Source organism: Epinephelus lanceolatus, chromosome 11 (assembly GCF_041903045.1).
Source record: "Epinephelus lanceolatus isolate andai-2023 chromosome 11, ASM4190304v1, whole genome shotgun sequence".
Classification (NCBI taxonomy): Eukaryota; Metazoa; Chordata; class Actinopteri; order Perciformes; family Serranidae; genus Epinephelus; species Epinephelus lanceolatus.
In genome coordinates, this window is record NC_135744.1 from 23011681 (window position 1) to 23034671 (window position 22991).

At 39.3% G+C, this 22991-nt stretch overlaps 1 protein-coding gene across 4 annotated transcripts in view; it reads right to left on the bottom strand.

The window, feature by feature from the left end:
- The window catches only part of ncor1 (nuclear receptor corepressor 1), an 83376-nt gene extending 60976 nt beyond the window's left edge, over positions 1-22400 (bottom strand). For all 4 annotated transcript variants that reach the window (XM_078172370.1, XM_033637806.2, XM_078172369.1 and 1 more), the window contains exons 1-11: positions 22277-22400; positions 15741-15926; positions 14110-14204; positions 12144-12351; positions 11661-11840; positions 9905-10018; positions 6950-7006; positions 6742-6794; positions 5354-5420; positions 2035-2207; positions 259-349 (exon numbers count right to left, since the gene is read on the bottom strand). In XM_078172370.1, the coding sequence (XP_078028496.1) occupies positions 259-349; positions 2035-2207; positions 5354-5420; positions 6742-6794; positions 6950-7006; positions 9905-10018; positions 11661-11840; positions 12144-12351; positions 14110-14204; positions 15741-15851 (1149 nt within the window). In that variant the 5' untranslated portion in view covers positions 15852-15926; positions 22277-22400. The remainder of the gene's footprint in view (positions 1-258; positions 350-2034; positions 2208-5353; positions 5421-6741; positions 6795-6949; positions 7007-9904; positions 10019-11660; positions 11841-12143; positions 12352-14109; positions 14205-15740; positions 15927-22276) is intronic.
- Between the last annotated feature and the right edge of the window lie 591 nt (positions 22401-22991).

Here is a 22991-nt window from a genome sequence, read left to right on the forward strand (position 1 = left end):
AAATTCCTTAGGTCTTCTAGTTTTTTTGATCACTATAGCTTTCAAATTTCGCCTAATACAGTAATGTCGGCCGAGGACAAAGGCAACCTAGCTGAGTCAAACAGGTTAAATGGATTCAAGGTGATGTAGTAAGCTACAGAGATGTCTTCCTCATAAAAACACAAACTGTGACAACTTTATTTGGGCTGTTGTCAGCTAGGTATGTAGTTTCACATCTACACTGTAGTATATTAGATAGGCTGTCCAGTCAGTACTCACCTCCTGCTCAGAAAGGCCATCTATGATTTCAGAAATCTCGTGCTCACTTCTTGCAATTGTTGCAGAAAGGCCCGTTCCTCGTTGTCCAACCCTGCGGAAAACACATACACAAAGTGTTACAGTTTTATTTTACATGTCACAATGAATTTGTGTGCTGTGCAAAGACACTAACAGTTGCATTCTTTGTAGAGGAAATAACATTTCCAAGCCCCCATGACTTATTCACAGTTGTCTCTTTTCCAACTAAAACCAGAGTCAAATTGTTAGTATGAGCGACGGGAAACGAGTTTTGGAGCTCTGTTAATGAACAGAATGATTGAAGTGACCATTATTAACAAATAAAAGAGTCTTTCTGAGCAGTTACTAGTTATTGCTTCCTCCGTCACGGTCTGGCGGTCTGCATAAACAGCACTGACATGCAAAGTCTTACTTGGAGGTTTCAATGAAAGCACAAAGCGTCAGCAGCGCCAGGAACAACCAGACGCTGGACCCTGACCCCATCTCCCACCCACACAAACAGCGTCTCTGCCTGAAGTAGGCCACCGCACATCACCTACTGTCCTCTATTTAGGTTATCGCTGAACAGACATCTTAAAAATGAAGGCGACGATTTGAATATCTGGGTGTGGCAACAGGTCTTGTTAGCATTATCACTGACTGCTTTTATAAGCACAGTAATATTCCACCATTATTAAATATGACGATATTCTGGATTACATATGGGCCATGTGGACAGCATCTTCTGTTTCGATCTTCTGAATTAGGCAATTTCCAAGTTACATATGTGTGATATAGCGATACTATTCAGGCTTTAAGAGCATTCTTTGGGACATGTTTACAGTGCATTCAGAATAAGTGTTTCAGTTGTAGTTCTTACTGCAGGGTGAGACACACCGCCTCTTGCCTGTTTACAGTCAGCTCTGTGAGTTGTCATGGATACGTTGCACACAAACCAACTCACCAATAATTTGTGAAGCTGGGCTAGAGATGCATGCCCATAAGAAAAGCTGTCATTTCCAGTCAGAAAGAGAAGCAGACCGACTTTTAAACATCATGAAAGACTCAGACATCAAGAGGCAATTAAGATATTAAAAAGGGCGCAGCCGTAGGATGCCAAAGGGGCATTTTAAATTGTTCAGAGTATGCACAGCTGCGTGTAGAGATGAATAATAGTGGAATATTAAATTTCTTTAGCCATGTATACGGCTTACTAGGAATATCCTCTTTCTTGGAATAAGGACAAGAACTGGAGTGTTTTGTGCAATCATAATCACTTTGCTAAAATGACTATGATTTCAAAATGGCGGCGCAACTGATGTTCACATTGACCTCTCCTTGTAGTGGCACTGCTGTGGGCTAAAAGGAATGGCATTTTGTTTTTTTGCGTATGAAGGCAGGGTTTCCCACACATTTAAAATCTATATATGGCGTTGTCAGCTTGTCGTTATCTGTGTAGTCAACCCTGTTAACGTAGCTGTGCATTAGCTACCACGCTAATGTTAATGTCAAGATATTATTGTCAATGAAACACAACCCATGCACAGCACATTATCAAAAGATAATCTGCATAAGAAAAATGCCCTGGGGAGACATCCCTTAAACAAGCGACACGTCTTCAAAGAGAAAAACTGAAACAATCTGAAGTTCTCATTGCATCCTGTTAAAAGGCGTGTAGCAAACGTGTGTGCTTCTGAACCGACCCCAGCAAAACATATACTGTACCATAACACCTGTCTAAAGTCACAATGTTAGCCACTAACAGGTAAAGACTTTTACCTCTGGAAGCGCTCCTGCTGCTCTCTCTGCTTGCGGATCTCGGGGAACTGCCTTTCGTAGTACTCCCGCGTTCTGCTCTCCTTGGCTTTGCGTCTGGGGTTGTTCTCCATTCGCTCCACCTTCTTCTCCCACGCTTCCATCAGCTGGTCGTAGCGCTGGCAGATCTTCTGTTCCTGTGTGCACAGATTGGAAAACGTCAGGAGATTCTAAAAGGAATATACTGAATATTGGATGTGATGAGAGAGTCCATAAACCAGTGACTGTAATATGGATTAAAAGGATTTCTGAGTTCTTCCATTGCTATGTTTCTCCAACATCGGTTACTTAAAATACAATAGATTGTGGCCAGCACACCCCTAGTTTGAAGAAACAGGCAGGAATACCACCACAGAAGCTAAACAGTGCACTGCTGTGGGCAGGGGCAGCAACAACTTGTATTTTAGCCACCTAAGAAAATTAATATCAGTTTAAGTGTGCACTATATTTACAAGATTTTCACAGCTTTACCTTGCCATCAGACAGCCCTTTCCGACAGGGAGCTAAATCCAATATAAAGCTCTCTTTAAAGCCACCAGACTCTATTGACAAAGACTTTTTTTTTTTACCTTGCAGAACACAGGAGTTGATGGTCTACCATTGCCTCAAATGGTCAATTTGTCAGTGTTATTGTGTGCCTTTCAGACCTGAATTGCCTTGGTGAATCCAAACAGATCGAGGCAGCAGCAGGGCAGCAACTCCACTGAGCTAAAATAACTTTTTGGTAAAGGAGTCTTGTGGATTTGAAAAGAGTAGAGATGGATATAAGGGCTTCAGGCTTCAGACTAAAATTTGTTTCGTTGCTGCCCCTGTCCACAGCAGTACATTGCTTAGCTTCTGTGGTGGTACTCCTATCTGCTTCTCCAAACTGGGGCCATGCTGACCGACATCTACTGACTATGGTCAAGTGCCTCATACAACCAAACTTCAAAAGATCCAAACTATCCCTTAAAGATGCAACTTGCACAACGGTGAAGAACTCAAGTTTCCAATGGAGCAATAGATAGAGTTCAGGTTGTTGGAGGTACAGAAAAGGCAACACACTGTTCGGTCACTGAGCAGAAGAGGCAAAAGAGATGCAAATAATGGAAACACACTTATTAAAATCTCCCCATTGGGCTACCTAGCAACCGCAATGTCTTTAATGATCTATAGATGAAAGTGTATCAGTGCATGTTTCATCTTTTAAAAACCCCTATCAGTAAAATCAGTGCTACAGTTCAACCTTTGAAGATAACATGGAAACAAATATGAATGCATCTACAGACGGGCTGCAGTAACCTGAAGTGGGAGCAGGGGAGTAGAGAGAGTGTGTGCTGTTCAGTTTGTTCTGGGTTTCTTTCACACTGACTAACTCAATGTCCCGACCCTTTACAAAAGCTTATTGCAATTTTGTTACAGAAGCTTACTTTTCAACTCATACATGTACTGTGAATGTAGATTCACTTACAAACGGTCTGGTAAACTGTAAACTCTACAGGAGAAAGGGCAGAAACGGTTTGTTTTTTTTACGGCTAAAATTAGCACTTTAACGGCATCAAAAACTAAAAATCAAAGGAGTCAAAATGTTTAGTGAAGACATGGAAAGATTCCTGTATTGGGAGGACAATACAGCCCCGTTTCCACTCTCTGCAGTAAGGGACAAACAATCCACCTTCCTCTTGGCACGAGGCCATGTGCACTCTGCCACTGTTCAGAGTCCAAACGGTCTGTCTGACCCTGACAGAGAACAGGCAGAGAAAGGTGGGACTCGTTGAACCATTGCAATCCAAAAAAGACATGGGGTGATTCAGAAATATTTAAATCAATGGTTGCTGATAAGAAAGACAGAGAGACCGTTGTTTGGTCGGCGGATTTCTCAGATCTTTTCTTCAGTGTGACAGAATTTATTATCACACTGCGTATAAAAGTGCTTCTTGGGCCGTACAATACCTTCCAACAAACAGGGGAAACCAAGGCATTTCCTGTGCTGTAAATACATCAATGCACTATTTCTATTAGACCAAGACTGAGTGTAGTAAACATTATACCTGCTTAACGACAGCACTGTCACTGTGAGCATGTTAGCACAATGATGTTAGCACTTAGCTCAGTCTCACAGAGCTACTGGCATGGCTGCAGGCTTTTATTTAGGGGTTTATTTTACACCTCACAGAGACCTGGTAGTTATATGTTTTTTATTTTCAGGATTATTTAAAATTAGTGTTAAATGTTCAGTGAGCTGTCTAACAACATATACATTCAACTACAGACTTGCTTTTGGAACTGAGCTTCAAGATGACAAAAGGATTCAATTAAATTGCACGTATATTAGAAAAAATACATTACTGTTAATTTTCTCTCTTAACCTTTATTGTAATTTTTTACTGTAAATTGTATTTTGTTACTTTATTTTTTTTACTTATATTTGTTGTGTCACTATTTTAATCTCTCTATTTTTTATGTGTATTCTATTGTTATTTTACTTTTTATTTATTCATTTTTTTAATAATTAAATTTTGATTCGATTTTTGGTGTCACTGTTAGCTCTTTATTTTATTTCATCTTCATGTTTTTATTTCTATATTGTAATTTTTTTTCCACTGTATATTGTACTTCTATTTTACTTTTTACATTTGAGTAATTAATTATTTACTTTGGTTTTTGGTATCAACATTAACAGCTTTTTTAGTTTTTAGCAATTTATTTATGCATTTATTTTTATTATTATTATTATAATCATTCTCATCATCATCATCATATTTACAAATTATTATTATTATTAATTGAGTCTTTTTGACTTAAATTTTATTATCACTATTACTTCTTTATTTTATTTATTCTCTGTGTATATTAGTATTTAGTCATGTATATTTACTGAAAATGACACTGCACTACTGATTCATGTATGCCCGTAAAATTTTCCTCAACAAAGTCATGGGGGAAAAAAAGCACAAATGTTTTATTTCATACTGTGTCCTCTCTGAATGTGTGAGTTTAACACAAAAATGCAAATGTTAAAACCAGAAAAACTGCACTTGAATTTTTGCAATGTGCCAAGAGAGTGTGTAAACATCCTGTAGCTTTAAGTAAACACAGAAGATACCTCGAATCAAAAGCTTTTATGCTCATAATATTTGTTTTCTACTTAATTTGTACCGGTCAGCTGAGGTGCAAACAGTCTGGTATGATGTGACCACTACACTGACCATGGGAACGAGTGGCTCCTCTAATGTTGTGTCCAGAGCACTCACACAAATAAGTGGAATTTCCAAAATGCTTTCCCGACAGCAGGGACACTTACCCTTTGTTTCCGAGCATGGTTCCTCCTTTTAAAAAACAAAATCAGCTTCTTCCTCATGACTTGGTTGCTGAAAGAGAACAACATTTAAATCAGTCAATTGACAGTATCACAATGTTTGTTAGCAAATACATGGTGGCATTTACCAGAAGGCATACAAAGCAGAAAAGATCCAGGCAGCACAAAGATGAGAAATGAGTAGTGCCTTCAGGTAGTAAAAGTCTACGGAAGCAGAGAACGGCCGTGCTTGCAATTATTTTTTAATGCCGTTAGAATATGACAATATTGGATTCTATAAAATGTGCAACATAATGTGTTACTTACATACAACATAATGTTATACTTGGTATATCAAATGTGAAATTTTATTGCAAAAATATGGGTCTTTCTTTGCCCCTTTTGGCCATCGCCTGGCTTTACTGGGTTTTGCAAAGAACGGCTCACTTGACTTCAGTATAGTTATCCCATGCCGAGTCTGTGTTCTAGATGTCCGTCATTTTTATGGACAGGGTTCTTAAAATTCTGTCATAATCTGATATTACCCGTCATCTTAATTTTAGTGTAACATTTTCGTGTAAACATGGCCTTATATAAAAAATGTTGGGTTAATTTATCACAAGAAAACAAGGTATTTTCTTGTGATAAATTAATTAACTAGAGAAATCAGCCTTGTGTTTTCGAGAACCATCATAAATTTACCGGTTATCATGAGAAAACAATCTTTGTTATCTTGAGATAACTGAATTATTGTTTTGTGATCTCAAGATGACAACATTAAAATAAATTACTGCAAGCACAGCAGTCCTCGGCTTCGGTAAACTCTTCCTTTGTAAATCATAGGGACAGACCATGATTTATTTCCCAACACTCCTACCAAAAAAACATCATGGTCATCATTGTTTATTTGCACTGTTGCAGGTACAGAATACTGTGAACCCTTGTGTTTACACATGATGGTGGATGTGGGGAGAGCATAGTGAGGGACCTGACCCTGAGAGTGAGACTTGCACAGCAGATTCACACAGAGGTGGTCTCTGTCCTGATAAAAGACCGAGCCAGATGGGCCGCTCTCATGGTGCACACTGATAAGGGTTTTTATCCCAGACGGCCTGGCCTTCAACCCCCAACACAACCTGAATTTGAAACACACCTAATGCAGACGTCCTTTCACTTCGTTTCTCAATCACTCTCCTTGCTGTCAGTAGGGCAACTTAACCAGGTGACTCGGCAATCAGATTAGACAGATTTATCAGCTGGGTTTATCTTGCTAATGTCAGCGTTACCTCCAACACTTTCCTCAGGTGAGATCCTGTTAGTGTGGTGAGCACCATGTCTGCTGTGATGTTCTTGCACTTTTCAAATGACTCAACGGAACAAATGTAGATACTCACGTCTTGATGTTGTCATGGTACACCTTTGTGTCCGATGGCTGATTGTAGAGAGGCTATGAAGGGAAAAAGCACACCAGACAGGTAGTGGATTAATCATTAGCTATTAGGCAAGCAGTAATATCTAACTCGCTGCGGAGCTAAGTATGCCCTGTTCCTAAAAGCTAATGCAAGGACAAAACACATTATTATTAACCATTAAATCACGTACCAGCTCAACCTTAGGACCAAGACCTTCCAGTATTTTGTGGGCCTCTTCAGCTTTTTTCTAGAAAGAACAGAGATTACATCTTAATTACAAGGTCTACAGAAAATACAGTTCAAGAAAAAACAAAAGAAGTCACCTGGAAAAAAATGTTTTTGATAAAACATGTGTACAGCAACTAAAATTGTCCAATTTAGTTGTTGATCAAGAGTGTGATCTGTAACATATAAATAACTATAAAGTCTACCATTAAATAAATACGGATTAAAATAACATTGTGTGATATTGTTTGATCCTTTCATGGTGCATTTATTTGGCCCTTGAAATGTAATTTTCTGAGATTAATACATTTACGTGTGCAGCTAAACCTCCCCGAAAGAAGTGACATGATATAAGAAAAACAAATAAAATGAAAAACATAACATGTCCTGGGACAAAATGTCTCATCTGACTATCAATATTATATGTGGGTCATACTCATATTAATATAATCTTTTCAAGACATTTTTTGTGGATACAGCATAAATTATTATTAATAATAATAATAATAATAATAATAATAACAACAACAACAACAATCAGGAAACTGTAACTAAAGACAGACTTAAATAATAATCAGAGCAGAGTCCTGAGTCCTGTGTAGAGAAAAAAAGATGCTTGTTTGATTATCTATAGATGCATCTAATTTGTTCTTGTAGTTCTGCAATTAATAGACTTAAATGTGAGCAGCTGCATCTGCCTGAAAGGAGCAATACATGATACAAGAAAAACGATGAGATGATAAAAGATGGAATGAAGAAAAAACAAATAAAAAGACAGAATGTTCTGCTGCAGCATGATAAATAGGGTTGGCTACAATAGTTTTCCTGGATTCATGAAGACTGTTAGCTTATTCAAGATCATCCGAATGATACTGAATAACTCTTGATTTTCCTTTTCATAAGCCCAAATCTACAAACTGAGACAAACAACTGTGGCTGCCAGACTGACTGCTGTGCGGTGCTGGAGCAGCTTTACAGTCTAAAGGGTTAATGGCTGACTGAGAAGGAAGGCGTGTCTCCGCACTCTCCTACCACAACATTGTCTGACAGGCATGAACTCCGGTGACCTCCGTACACACACACACACACTTACTCATTTCCCTATTGTTCAGCTGAAAGACAGATAATGAGGCCTGCCTCTGCGCTTGACTTTAAGTCCACTGTATTCTTAATTATTTTTTAAAAATTCAAAAACGAACTTGGAAATATCTGACAAAACTGCACTGCTGTTAAAACATAGTTTCTCTCTAAAAGAACTGCAAAACATCAAAAATGCATAAACCACAAAACATTCCTGAATACTAAATATTATTTCTGAAAATTAAAACATCCCTTTGCCAAATACTGTATTTCCACTGGGTGGGGATTCTCATGCAGAGCTGAGCCATGAGCACCAAACATTCAAGCCACATCTCCTTATGTACACCACTTGTTATTACAAAACAGCTCCGCTACAAGGGCGTCCCACAAAACTTTTGCATTTCATGTAGCTGCTCCACAATAAAAGCCTTAAATGGTGGGACAACTTAAATATAAATCAGAGACAAGAGGAAATGTTCAGTGTGCATCAGTAACAGCAAAATAGGAGATTCACCTGGTGGCAACTTCAAGGTTTTTCATACTGAAAAACAGCTGATGTTAGAGCTGTGTTTGAATGGGACAGAAATTTTGTTTGATTTCTGACAAATGTTTGTTTAAAAGCTACAAATGATTCTAGTCTTGTCAGTAAAATGTCAGAGGACCAAGTGTAGCATCCTGAGGTGCTCCGGCGGTGGGCAGATTTGGTAAGGATGGGAAACTGAGCAGAAATTAAACCATAAAAGACTTTTCCATCTGAGCCAGATGATTTTAGAGTTTTCATGCTTCATGAAGATCCAAACACTGTGACAACTTTGACCAGGAACAATTACATTTAATGCGTTTGTTTAATTTAATAAAACGACTGAATGAAGTTCCTTAAGTCACTACTGTAGCTTAAATTTAACAAAAAATAAATGAAAAAGGTCTGTGAATATTTTATAAAGCATGTCAAATAGATGCTCTCTGCTCTGAAATGTCTTTCAGATTAAAAAAGATAGAAACAGTTAAGTAAGGCTAGTCTGAGTGGGCGGAAGTTCGCTGCATAGATCAGCTTCTCATTGGGCGGAACGAGCCACCCGCTGAAGTCCCGCCCTACCACCTCCGGTTGTGTAGCAGTTTTCAACTATTTTCAACACGTCCTTTACTAAATTTTGCAGTGTTTGATCTTGCGGGGATGTAGCCATTTTTCTGCCATGGTTTGCATCCTGTAGGCGATATTTTTGTGGGTGTGTTACACCAAAACCTGTTTCCCCCCAGCAATATTTCTGCAAGCGCACCGTTGCTGTGGCACCGCCCAGAACGATTGTGATTGGTTTAAAGAAATACAAGCAGCCAGGGCGTTTTTTTTCTCCCATCTCAAAGTGAGAGTTGGCCCAGCCAGACCTTTCTTTTCTTGAGAAAGGTCTGGTGAGCGAGACTAAGTAAGGCTGATACTTGAAAGTACGAAGAGGCACATAAGAGTGAAACTAAACTCCAAACCACAAAGATTCAGTTAGAAGCAACAAAAGTACCAAAGGCTGAACACAGACAGAGTTAAAGACTCGTATTCAGCCATCAGGTCAGCGCAGTAAGGCTTGGTTTGAGGTAGGACGCTGGCACTGGTTGGCTGTGGTTGCTGTGTGGTCACCCCTACAGTGAGGACCCAGCGGATACCTATATGTTCTCAGCTTGGTGTGGCTCTGCACAATTTAAGCTGGTTGATAAAGAAAAGTTACCTCTTGCAGCTTTATGGACGCACAAAGATAAGAGATAAAAGAATCATTTGGAACAGAAATGAAATGACGAAGGAGAACTAAGGCCTGTTGTCGGTGCGTCTTGGTGTTTGCAGCAGATGACTAACCCTGTTCTCATCGTAGATGATCTGGACTATGCTGCGATGCTTGTGCTCCACTGGGGGAGGGGTCACTGGCTTTTCTGGCTCCGCTGGCTTTGCTGCTTCCTCCTCCAGTTGTTGCTAAGAGACAACACCAACACAAAGCATTTTGACCAATAGCACACAAGACAAAACACATGGGAAAATACAAGGAGCCTCCTTTCTTCTATACCCAATAAAACCTTTTTTTTTTCATGGTTTTTATCTGTATTTGTTTTCATATGGGAAAAATGGTGGAGACGAATCTACAATGTGCTGATCTGATCTGAGGGCCTATGCAGGCATTATCAGATTCTGTGCAGGCTTGTTCATGTACAACATTTTTGTTTTTCTACAGAATTGACAGTCTTAACTGGTGAGTGTTTGGTCGGTCAGTGTTTACAAGTTAAAGGTTATGCAAACTACCAGGTTACAGAGACGAGATTAGGAGTTCCTGAAATACCTCAAACAAATAAACCCCTAAAAAAAATCCTAAAAAAAATGCAGACCGAAAAGCTGAAACATACTCTCTCCCAGCAAAGCTCATCTTACATTCCTGTCTAATGAGACAGAATTCCTAAAAAAAGATAGCAGGAGAAAAACTAGATTAAAAAAAAGACAGGAAAATTGTCTGATGAAAAAAAATAAGAAACTCGGCAGATCTGTAGAAGTATCTTATGGCCCAGGTGAATTACTTTGAAATACATCTAGTGCCAAAAAAGTGAAACCTGAAGCTCTGTGTGCTGATTGAAACTCCTCACTCGGGAAAATGAACTAGCCTGCAGGACTTCGTAGGTATGGAGGATGGAGGCTGCCAAAATCTAAATTTAATAAATGACTTAATAAATAAATTCACATACCATTAAATGTATAAAGAAATCATATTAAAATAAGTATAGGCATTAATTAATTGATAAAATGTGACATACACTGATATTCCTGTTATTAACGTCTTCATTTATTTACCTTAGTATTAATTAACCCATTTATTTATTTTCCTGTCTTATTTTCCTTTTTATCTATATATTGATATTTATTTTCAAATATATTTATTCTTGATTTTTTTTTTAAATTATTCATTTTTAAGTTGTTATTTATTCATTATATTTTTTTTATTTACTGACATATTTTTTCTACTTTTTATTTCCCTAAACTTATTTAATTATGTATTATTTTCTTTATACATTTCCTAAATAATAAATAAATACATAAATATATTTTAGATTAAATAAAACTCCAATTCAATAGACAAATAAATAAATAAATAAATAGGGGAATGAATACGAGGGCAGATAAATAAGGAAGCAAATTTAAACAGACATATCAAATTATGTCAGATTTTATCAATTAATTAATGACTACATTTATTTTTGGTACATTTAATGGCATATTCATATAGTTAGACTATTCTAGCAAATGGAATTTTTGATTTTGGCAGCGTCAGTGGAAGCGTCCTCATCAACACTGAGTAGAGTCTGTTAACATTAACAGAGAAATCCTTTTAAAAGTACATTCACTGTTAATCCTGCTTTTAGTCATATTCATTATAACACTAAACATAAATTAACTACCACACATTTACAACTTCTTCTTGGTGGTTAATAATTACACATCCTTTGTTGCAGCAACAAGCCATATTTGTTTGAGTGAGCAACATTGCTACTGGTGCCAAGTTTTTTTCATAACATCCATTGTGTTTGACGCATGTTCTGAGACAAAAGGTTTCACTAAGTAGATAACCAACCTGCTTTTTCTTCAGCTTGAAAATCTGCTGCTCCACTTTAGCGATCTCTCGGTCCACACGGTCCATACTCTGGATCAGCTCCTCCTTGGACAGTTTGGAAGGAGAAGTGTCCTGCTCGTCACCCATGTGAAGTGTCGGTCCTCCCGGGGATGGGGACTCTTTAACAGTGAACTGAGACTCCTGGCAAAAACACAAAGGTTCAGTGAGCTTGTGAAGAACTACAGTTCAGGATGTGTATAAAACTGAATGATTCTATCCAGTCCCTGCAGACATGTTCGCAAAACGGAACCAGTGAAGCAGTGTCTGAAAAGATCCTACGTTTTGGTGGGGACTGTGTCTACGTCTTAAAGTAGTATACACAAACACAGTGACATTTTAAACCACAGACAGAAGTGAGAAATTTATCACTTGAGTGGGGACAAAAACACAACAGATACCAAATGTGACTTCTTAGTTTTGCAGAGGAAGAGGAACAGGGCCCACCTTTTTGACATCCACACTGGCTCGTAGACTGTCCTGTACTGTGTGGGTCATAGGCAGGACGATACCCCCAGCAGTGGGAGGTGTACGGGTGATGTGGGCCTCTTGCACAGTCTCCATGCGAGGGCGTTTAGCCTCCAAGGCATCATGCTCAGACTGGGATGTGATGGAGTGAAACTGCTGTTCGTAACCATGGCGTCTCTCTGGAGGCCTGAGGAACAGAAGTCAACAAGAAATTTACAGACCTGCCAGAGGCTACATCTGGTTGTCTGGATGTATGACTCCAAAGCTGTAATCAGGGGACGTTCATGGCATCCCTAAGGAACGCAAAAGGAAAAAAATATACTACAGTTCCTTTAACACATGCATTGCAACCCTGAATTTATCTTGATATTACCCAGAGAAGTTGTGTGTGAGAACTCAAATGTCTGAATCAACTGGACTGGACGTTAACAGATTTTATCCTACCAGTTCTCCAGTACTAAGTCTGTGTAATGTCCAAATGAGCCCATGAATAGAGCAGATCATTATCTGGAGAATTCACAGCGAGTAACCGGGGCTAGTGCAAAACTGGAAGAATATCTGTGGGTGAAGAGGAAGGCCATTTACACTAAGACGCCAACAAATGTCTAACTGAAGAGATGACAAGATTTAAGAACTTCTGTCAGTAAGGGACGAAGCCAAAACATTAAGATAAATTAAAGTAACATCAAGAGACTCAGGTGTTCCACAGCGTACTTTCTGCGTCATGTCCTGCAGCACCTCGCCTAAACCCAACAGAGTAGTTCCACTAGGTGAGAATGCCTCTGAGCCTGTGTACACTTGCTGTTAACATGCGTCTTGGGCGATTAAATCACAAGTGGACAGCTCCAAGTCTGTCAGATCGCACCTGACACTTGAATGCATCTCAAGTGACCGCTTATGATAGGATCTCACTTTCCCACCTGATATCCACATAAACACGTACATTATTTCCGTTTGCAAAGGCCAAAGGAATTGTTATTATTAACCGGTGGAATGATGGGAGTCTGCCCACACACATACAGTGACAGGGCTAATTGTTAGCATCACACAGCTGTTACCAAAGGGGCCGTACACATGCCGCATCTTTAACTGGCAGGAAAACGCAAGGTCAGGTGCTGGGCACTACCCTTGTTCTTTTTTTGAGCCAGCTTTCAAGAGCGCGGCAGTAGGCTGCGTCTGAAGTTGCTAGTTCGTGGGACAGATGAAAAGCTCTGGCACCAAAATGACCAACTTTTGCCTATCTTTAACAGACTGATATTTACGGAAGAAGGGAAAGATAGTCAGCTGAGATTGGTTGGTCGTCGTCACGTGACATGGAGTGTGCGCTGCTGTGTTCCAAAAGTTGAACTCTGTTTATCTTAGGGCGCAGCCGGTGCACCCTGAAAAAAGCGCTCAGGAACGCGTGTGCGCCACAACGGCATAGCTCTGGCTTATGAGCGCTCATACCACTCATCTACATTGAAAACAATACATTTGAGGGCGCAAATAAGGGGTCATGTGTAACAGTTGTTAACAGGGTTTTTGACAGAGTTGACCTGTTTCGGCAGTGAATTTGACGGGACCATTTAAAAGCTGCAGCTACGTTAGCTCGTGCTAACCGAGTAGACTTTGAGCCAACTGTTTGCCGGAAAGAGGCAGCTCCGGAGACGATCCTTCAGTGCAACATCTACTGGCGGGGAGTTGACAGGCAAGGACATCATCTGATTAGGTGAACCTTCATTGTGGCCCAGGACGCATGAGCGTAAAGAATGTGGCCATGTGCGGACGAGACCACCTCTGAATATGGTCTGAGCAACCAGATCTCAAGACGCATATCAATACCGGGTGCAAACAAGGCCAAAGACACTGACAATCTCCAATTGTAAGCTACATGTGTAAAGGGGGCAATGAGAACCCTGCTTACAATACAGACCCTCATATCACAGAGTTTAAAGTAAAGCCTTACCTTTCAGCTCCAGGGTGGAATTCAGAGAGTAAAGATGGTCTTCTCCGACCCTGTGGATCTTGCATGTGAGTCCGATAGTCTGGGACGGTGAAATCCTGAAGGCAAGAGGTACAATAAAAACAACTTTATATTAAGCAATCTGATCAAGGTCACAACAGCATGAAGGGGGGTGATTTTGGGTGTAAAGCAATGTACAGATCTACTGACCAGAGATGAAAAGACAAGTTATGAGCTCCCGCAAAGCCACAACAAAGCACTTCACAGATGCAGCAACCAAACCATGTTTACAGAGAGGCAAAGTCCTGTCTACACTGGGAGACACATCCAGCTTATGCAACAGATGCACTTTAGTTTTAATCGATACAGCCGTATACACTGGCTGTTTCATTCAGGATTTACACACGTAACTGTGACCTGGAGCATCACTTTTGCACTTTTCCTTTTCAACTTGCACAAGTAACTCCACTGTGTACTAGGCTCAGAGCGCTGTTACAAGCTGTCTGAGTGGCATCCTGGTGGCCTCAGAGTTTAAGGCACTCTCATCATTTAACTGCAACATCCCCAGTTCAAGTCTGGACAGGGACCTTTGTTGCATGTCACCCCCCGTCTCACCCTCCTCATTTCCTGTAGGCCCTCTGCTGTACTCAATCTAATAAAGGCAAAGTTCCTAAATGAACTCTATGGGCATTTTTACCACTCAACCAGTGCTGCTCTGAGTATACGACACAGACATAATGTCAGCATTTGGAGGTCTCTAGAAAGATATTAAAAACAAATTAACAGTGCTGATCCCCCCTCTGTTAAAATAACAAGGTTCACACATTTATCAGTAGAGAAGGAGATGTCTATGTTACTCAGAATAAGAACAGAATACCACAATATCACATCTGAGCTCACAAGAAAGATGAAATAAATAAAACATATGTAACAGTGCAATGCAGGACTAGACTTCGCCCCTCTTCACACATCTCATCAGTCAGTGCACAAAGATATAACTGAAACCAGCAGCACTACTTCTATGTGGCAAACTTAAATTAATTTTATTGATGTGAAGAAAATATATTTCTAATTCTCCAAAGCTTTTATCAAAAAGTTATTAGGTAAAGAACACGTAAATGTTATCAGCACAGTGTGACCGAACACACCTGGACAAGCAAATGCAGTTACAGGAAACATTTCATAACTCCAGTTTTGTCCCAGATTTAAGCAAACAATCCAAATGCCCAGAAATGTACCTTTGACAGATTTCTGTGAAAGGAAGCTTCTGAGAAGTGTGTCATCCAAAATGGCTGACAAACATTCAATACAGTCTAAGGAACACATAACTGGAAAGTGAGCCACAGTTAAACACTATACATGCCCCACAATTGTGACAGTCTAAACAGTTAAATAGTTTGGATACCCTAGCTTCTCAAATCAAACCCAGCAATCAACAGCAAAAAAATCAAATAATTCAGATTTCAGAATCTATAAAGCTGTTTGTCTCTTACTCATAGAGGTGGATTTACATCTAGTGCCTCAGAGTAAAGTCAACATGTGGGACCTTACAACGTTGAGAGTGTGTGCTCAATTATGATAAAGACAAACACAGCTGTTAGCTCAATTACAACAATGCAGAGGGAAGGTTTTACCTGTTGGTGGCGTGAGCCGGTGAAGGTGTACTGGACAGAATGTGGTGGGTACCGACTCTGCTCGCTGCTGTAGCTCCCCTGGCTGGGGGGGTAGCCCGAGCTACTGGACATCCTGGCTCAGTGCTAGCCGGCTGCTGCTGCTGCTTCAGAGGTTTTAGCTAGACCATGTTTGGAGACACAAACCAGCTGCACCAGGACAGAAACATAAAGTTTAGTTTTTGAAAGCCACACTAAAGCCTATTAAATATTTTTCTGCATGAGAGACCTGGTACTGCTGCAGCATCAGACAGAAAGCGTAGAACAGGAAATGAGTTATAATGTGAGGTCTACTGAGCACCGAGTGTACTGTCAAGTTATGCCAGCCTAACACCAAACAACTTTTTCAGGCAATTCCGCTGTCACAAACAAATTTCCAATGTTGGAATAAAATCACAAGTGTTTTGCTAGCTCTCATGACCTTGATTGTTTGGTGTATGGTGGACACAAAAGTCTCTTTCTCGTCTCGATGTTCCAATATAATCGAACATGTTCAATATAATCGTACGTTTTTGGTCTTGGCTTATGCAAATACTAATGTGAAGACTGTCAACAACCTATCGCTGCACTATCTGCAGCACCAAACAGGAAGCCGCAAAAACGGGTAGACAGTAAACATGGCGGGGACTCCAGGGAGGTGAAAGAATGTGAACAAGTCTCGGTTCTCACAGACCGTGAAAAAGGAGGAGAAACTGGTGGAGTTATGAAGTGTGCCAGAGTCTTTGTTTAATTCATAAAGTATCTGACCCAGCAACTAGCACTTATTAAGTGAGAAATCTTAACTTTGAGACGATTCGCCTCTCATTCCCAATAAAACAGCGCAGCTAACCAACAAAGGCTGGCAGCAAGTAGAGTCAATGAAATCCAAAAAGTAAAGTTTGTACACAAATACAGTTTATCTCTATGGATTGTTTTAATGCCAAATTGACAAGATGCAACGCCTTTTATCATGTGTTTCTAGATATTTGTGTTTTTTCAGGCACATAAGGAATTGTTAATGTCATATTTCTTAAAGGGAGTGGTTGTAGTCTTCTAAGTACTAACCCTGCAAGATGCCAAGTCTTTACAAAATCTTACAATGTGTGACTAAAACCTTCCACTGTCTCTAGATGTGAGAGAATGTCAGACCTAAGTCTTTTCAAAGTCTTCAGGTGTACGGTAGGCATTAGTCTGCACCAAAAATACCAAGCACAACAGGAGAGAGCACCACAAGTCATAGTGATTGTATGTTGGTTTAAACACTGATCTTATTTGACCAAAAAAGTCAAACCAGTCCCACATCACATTTCTCAATTATTTCAATGCAGGTGAGTTTAGGCCTACAGCCCTGCTGAAAATACATCACTCTTCACTCTCACCGTACCTTGCAAGGGCGCTAACCTCAGTCAAGGCTTTTAAACCAAAAGTGCAAGGATGATCTTGGAACAACTGGTACTTAAAAAAAACTTTGGGTTGTGCAGCTGCAGCTCTGGAAAACACCAAAACAGTACTCCTGTGGGTGGAAAGAACAGCAGCCTGTTCTTAAATTTGTTATCAGCCTGGATTTTTTGTTCTTTACAGCTGTCTGAATGTCATGTGGAGCAGCTGTGATATTATAATAAGCTTCAACTAGCAAAATTGCAGACTTATTCAGAGGTGGCCACGCTATCAGAGACAAAACTTTTAAAATTCCCTCCGTCAATTGAACATTCACAACCTAATCATGTCTTAATCATGCTATGACTGCCAGAAGTGGGCGCTGTTGGAAAAAACCCGTTGACAACGAACATTTTGCAGATACAATCAGTATAAATATATCAGCAAAAACATTGCCAGTAAGCATTTTCCAGATGTACTGAAATAATCACCATATGTTAAGAGATATTTAGCTGAATTTTTAGCTCTGTATCACAACAATGTGGGCAGAATGAGTAAATGAACTGTGGTTAACTTCCCGCCTAGATCTCCCTGCTCATTCGCCAGCATTTCCTGTCATCCGGCCGATTTTCGCTGGCTCTACAGCTGTTACTCACGCTACAGATTGTGCTTCCTCATTTTTTGTTTGCCCATCGCCACTACGGACACAAAGAGTTGAGAAGAAGATCGAGAGAGAGCCAAACTAGGCAGTGCTGATCAAATATACACTAGGATTCTTTTACTGCATTGCCTATTTCTCAACTAAAATGCTTCCGGAAACAAATTTTAGTGCACTGTTTGGCTGTAATACGAGAGCTTATGAACAGGAAGTGGTAAGCTCGAGTGGTATGACTAAGCAGTGACTGCATTGTTTATAGAGTGATGCAGCAATGATTCCTAAAACCTGGACATGAGTTTGGATTTTTGCACTCCCGTTTCCCTTGTCTCAAAGTCACTGGGATTTTTAAATACAATTTTGTTTAGATGCCAGAAACGAGTTTAGAAGTTAACACAAGATTAAGATACTTTCACATTTTCTTCTACGTGATAAAATACATTAATAAATACCCCACTTGAGAATTTTGAAGCTCTTATTCGTCTTAAAAATGGTGTTTGATAACAAATGGCTAAATGAGACTTAAGCGTGTCATCACGCCGAGGACGGCTTTACAGCCTTGATATAGCAGCAACCTTAAGTCATGTGACTGTCATGTAGTTTGTTTGTAGCCTAACGCTAGCTTTTTAGTTCTGCTGATTGCATTTAGGCTTCTATAATCATGAAAGTCATGTTCATTTGTAAAGATTATCTTGTTACACAAAGCATATAACATAAATGTTTGTTTGCCAGTGAGTTTATTTTCTGCAATAATCCAAAATCCAATGGAAAATCCTCCAGGCTTTTTGACAAGGGACCCAGGGCAACGTCAACTTTCATGTCAGCCTACAGAAGAACGTCATCCCTGCTCTACCTTTTGAGCAAAAGCAAATGCCACAGCCCTTTTTCTCTGTTTTCTCTGGTCATGTAGCACCAATTTCAAACTGCATAGACAGGCCTGTTTTATAAAACCACCATCTTTCCAGCAGTGACATACTTCTTAGTAACAAACAATTTAGGCAATACTTACTCAAAAATATTTGTAAATAAATGTAATTATTATGAGAAAAAAAAGCCTTACAAAAAGAAAATTGTATTGTAGGCTGTTAAAGAATCATCTACCAATTGTATTTGAAATTACAGGTTTAGTTAAATAATGAATACAATTTATTTTCATAATTAGGAGTAAAATGTCTATACATGATCTGAAAATACAATAAAATCAAATTAATGGAAACAATAAACAAACAACCTGTCCAAATGTTTACACATGAATCTATGCTCAAATCTAAAAGTAGTTTAGCCTGAGCCAGCTCTGTTCTTTATTTTTAAGTTGTTGGGGTGTGACAAGCAACAAATATTTTTTCTTGAGCCTTCCTGAGTGACTTGGGGAAAATGCATGACCCTCCCTCCACCATTTAATTTTTCAAAATTAACATAAATTAAAAAATTTAAAAAATGTCATCATTGTGTAAATGACAAATAATCCAATCTTATTGTAAATTTGAACACATTTTATATATGAAGCGTGACAGCAAATTACTAGCCAGACTGACTTTTATTATAACATCTCTATCATCTCTTGTACAAACAATCTGTTGTTTATTAAAGGGATTAGCAGGGTGTGTCATGTCATTGTTAACATATTTTTAAGATGGGAAAACTCCTCAGATTTTAATTAAGTTCTGCTGTACAGCTGTGGTAAATAGGTGCAGTCTCAAACCTTACACATCATGCCATCCAGTCAGATGAGCAGTGATCATGGTTTCAACTTTCCACTCATGTTGCCATTACTTCTGAACAACATCCCATTGTTATCTGATATAATTTTATCCAAGATAAACCCATCAATCCTCCACTTGCATTTAAGCAAATTAGCTGGATGGAAATGATCAAGTTTATTTTTAGCTGCTTAAAGTCACGTTGGCCTGGATCAGTTCAGCAATATCTGAAGAATAAGACAGAGCAAGGAAGCACTGTCACCCAGTACATTTCAGTTGAACAAACACATAGATTTTGTATTTGGTCTGATTATTTTTTGGGCAATGTGCTACCAAACACACACAGGAAAAGTTTCTGCGTCACTGGATTTTTTTTTTTCTCACAGGGATCCAACGTATGAATCTGTGTTCTGCTGGCTCCAGCATTTTTATTCTAGGTCTGCAAGATTTATAGCATGGCCACCATGCCAAAACATTATGATGCTAACTTCAGGGATGGAAAAGCTACAACCATTGCCACCATAAGAAGGGTGGGAAGCTGTTATTTTATTACAATCCACAGGCCACACAGTTTGGTGGATCCCATAATTCGAAATCCACTTTCAGTTTTAGAAATGATACTAAAAATATCATCAGCGTCTTGACGCAGTGACTTGTAAAAAAAAAAAAAGCCGCATTGAATGCAGCTGGTGGATGGTTTTGTTTTTATACAATAAACTGTAGAGCGCTATTTTTCCCATTAAAATGACATAACTTTGTATTATATAGTAGCAAAGGTTGTCATGTCCTATGCTTTCTGCACAAAGCTAATACCAAACAGGACAGGAATCCAGTTCTTAAATGTATGTGAGATGAAGTTTCATTGCCAGCAGCACCTTTTGGCTTTAGTCCAAGACAGAGCAAATCCTCTCAAAGCAAATTGTCAAAATGAGAGGCAGACATACTGTACATGTCAATATGTGAGGAGCAATTAAACAAAAAAACTCTGAAAGAGAGCACCCAGCAGCACTGCAGCTGCCTCAAAATATTACAGCCCTGTTTGATGCTTCACTTTTACTGTTCTGTTTTCTTAACTTGATTTAATTCACTCCTACCTCATTTTCTCTGGCCTGAGAATACCAAAAAAGGCCAATGCCACTGAAAACACTATTGATAACATTACTTAAATGACATAAGATCCCTGTTTAAAAAAATAGGAACTTGTGTTGTACCCTGAGGTGATGACCAAATATTTACCAGTATGGCGGACAATCAGTGAAACAGGAAACAATAATTGTTGCACTGATGCTGCGCAGGAGGATTTTGTCAAACGTCAACTTCAGTCTGGCTACTTTACAAACACATTATATGAAGAAAAAGAAGAGGAAGCCGCCTCCCTGTCCCATCCAGCCACTGAATCTTTTAAGTATACAGAGCAACTGAGAAGGATAGCATTAATATGCTTCCCATCAGAATCAGCTGTTGCAGTCCTGGTCAGTGACCTGACTGATCATAACCTGTTTCTCAGTTTTTATTAATGCTTTTGTAATAATGCTCACAGAAATCTATGATGGGAATCATGTAATGGGCCTTTTCAAAATACAGGTACAGATGGATCCCTGTCTCGCCTCTTTTGACGTGTATATCACAGAAATCGTGGCTACAGTACATTTACTAATCTGTCATTTTAATTTCAACAACTGGAGTGGTTTAAGTCCATGATTCCCAACAAGGGGGTAATTTTTTTCCAATTGCCTGGGGATACTTTAAAAATTAAGTAGCTAATTTGCAACTAATTGTGGTAGAAAAAAATAGAGACTGGGTGAATTAAAACAAATATGATTTTAAACACTGCAGTGATGCTGCTATAGTACTTACTTTTTCACACAACAATAAACTACAATAGGATCTCCAACCTGAGTAGGCTGCAACTCCTGAAATCCACATGCTAAGATTAAGTGTATAAAAATTAGTCAGAAAGTAAGCAATAAGTCCAAATAGAGCTGGAAGTGTTGGGGAAATTGTCAGCTTCTGCCATTTTAAGTGGTAGTAGTGCAAACGTAAACTTGACAAATATTGAAATTAAAAACAAACACAGGCAAATCCTGAGTTAATGAAAAGAAATGGTATTTAAAACCCCTTTTAAATGAACACATTTAGGACATGACAAGTGGTGCTGATGAGGGATCACTGCTCATCTAATGAGCTGTGGGGGTGAGACAGACACCAAAAAAGGTCGGGAAACACCAGGTTAAGGCATCTGTGGAGTAGATGCATGTAGTTTTGGGTTATAAAAACTGCCTAGCCGTTAGCTTCCGTTGTTTCACCGTGAAGTTCTAGGTACAGTTAATTTTAGAAAACATTTGCCATGGTCTCTGATGATTTCCATGCAAACCAAGCAGCCTCGATAACCCCTACTGCCTCATACATTACCCAGCAGTGAGAAATATTGCTGCTGTGTGTTGTTATTGTTGTCTTTTAACATCATACTGTCATATAAACGCAATTGGATTTGTAGCTTATCTTGGGGGATGGGTCTATTTCCACAACAGAGCGCTCTTTCCCGGAAATGCACCAAAAAAACCCACAATAATACACTTGTGCTCAAAAGTAAACGCTACTTTAGCGCTTCAGTGCAGAAACACAACGTTTAAGATGTTGTTGTTGTCGCTAGCTAGCCTGTATTTCACCTTTGAATCCTCAACCACGTCGCCATCTTGCAAGGCAGATTTTAAGCGTAGACCGGGGGCGCTTAAATTGCGTGCTAATTAGACATGTTGCTCTGCTGCGTGTTAGCGATTTGTACTCACCTCATGTTTAGAAAATATACCGATGGCAGAGAAACGTATCCCTGGGCAGAAATATGTGTAAATTGTTGATTGTAAATCCGCGGGTTGTGGGCTGTGGACAACTGGGCAGACTGAAGGCTGCGCCGCATTTGTCGGTCGATGTCCTGACAGGGTAAAGGAAATTGTCCCCGCTCAGTTGAATCCTCGTGGTACTACTGGCATACCGCAACACATTTATATGAACAATAAAACTATAATATACAGATATAAAAATTGAGTGGACTTTTGTGTCGCTCCTTTTGATAAACAAGAAACATGTCTGTTTTTATACTTTTATATACCTGTAAGGATAATGCAGTGTCACAGCTAAATCGTTCCCCTTGAACACAGTAACGTTCCTGGTGTTTTACATTTTCACTTTTCAAAAACACAAATTCAGCTTAATTTACATAACTTTCTTCAACGGTTTCCAATTCCTCTTTATTTAAATACGCCGTAAAATTATTCAGTATCACATGCATGTCTTCGTTCTCGTAGAACTTGATTTAAACGCATTTCAGTGAGAAAACATGACAGTGTCTCCAAGTGAGTGAAACATAGTATTGTATGGCTAAAAGCGGGCGGTTTTTCCTTTGTTAGACTTAGTTGTGATACTTGTTGCAACCTTTAAAGACGGGGTAACGTTTGGTGTATCAGACAGACTGCATGGTTTTTTTTACACGTGGAACCATTTGCA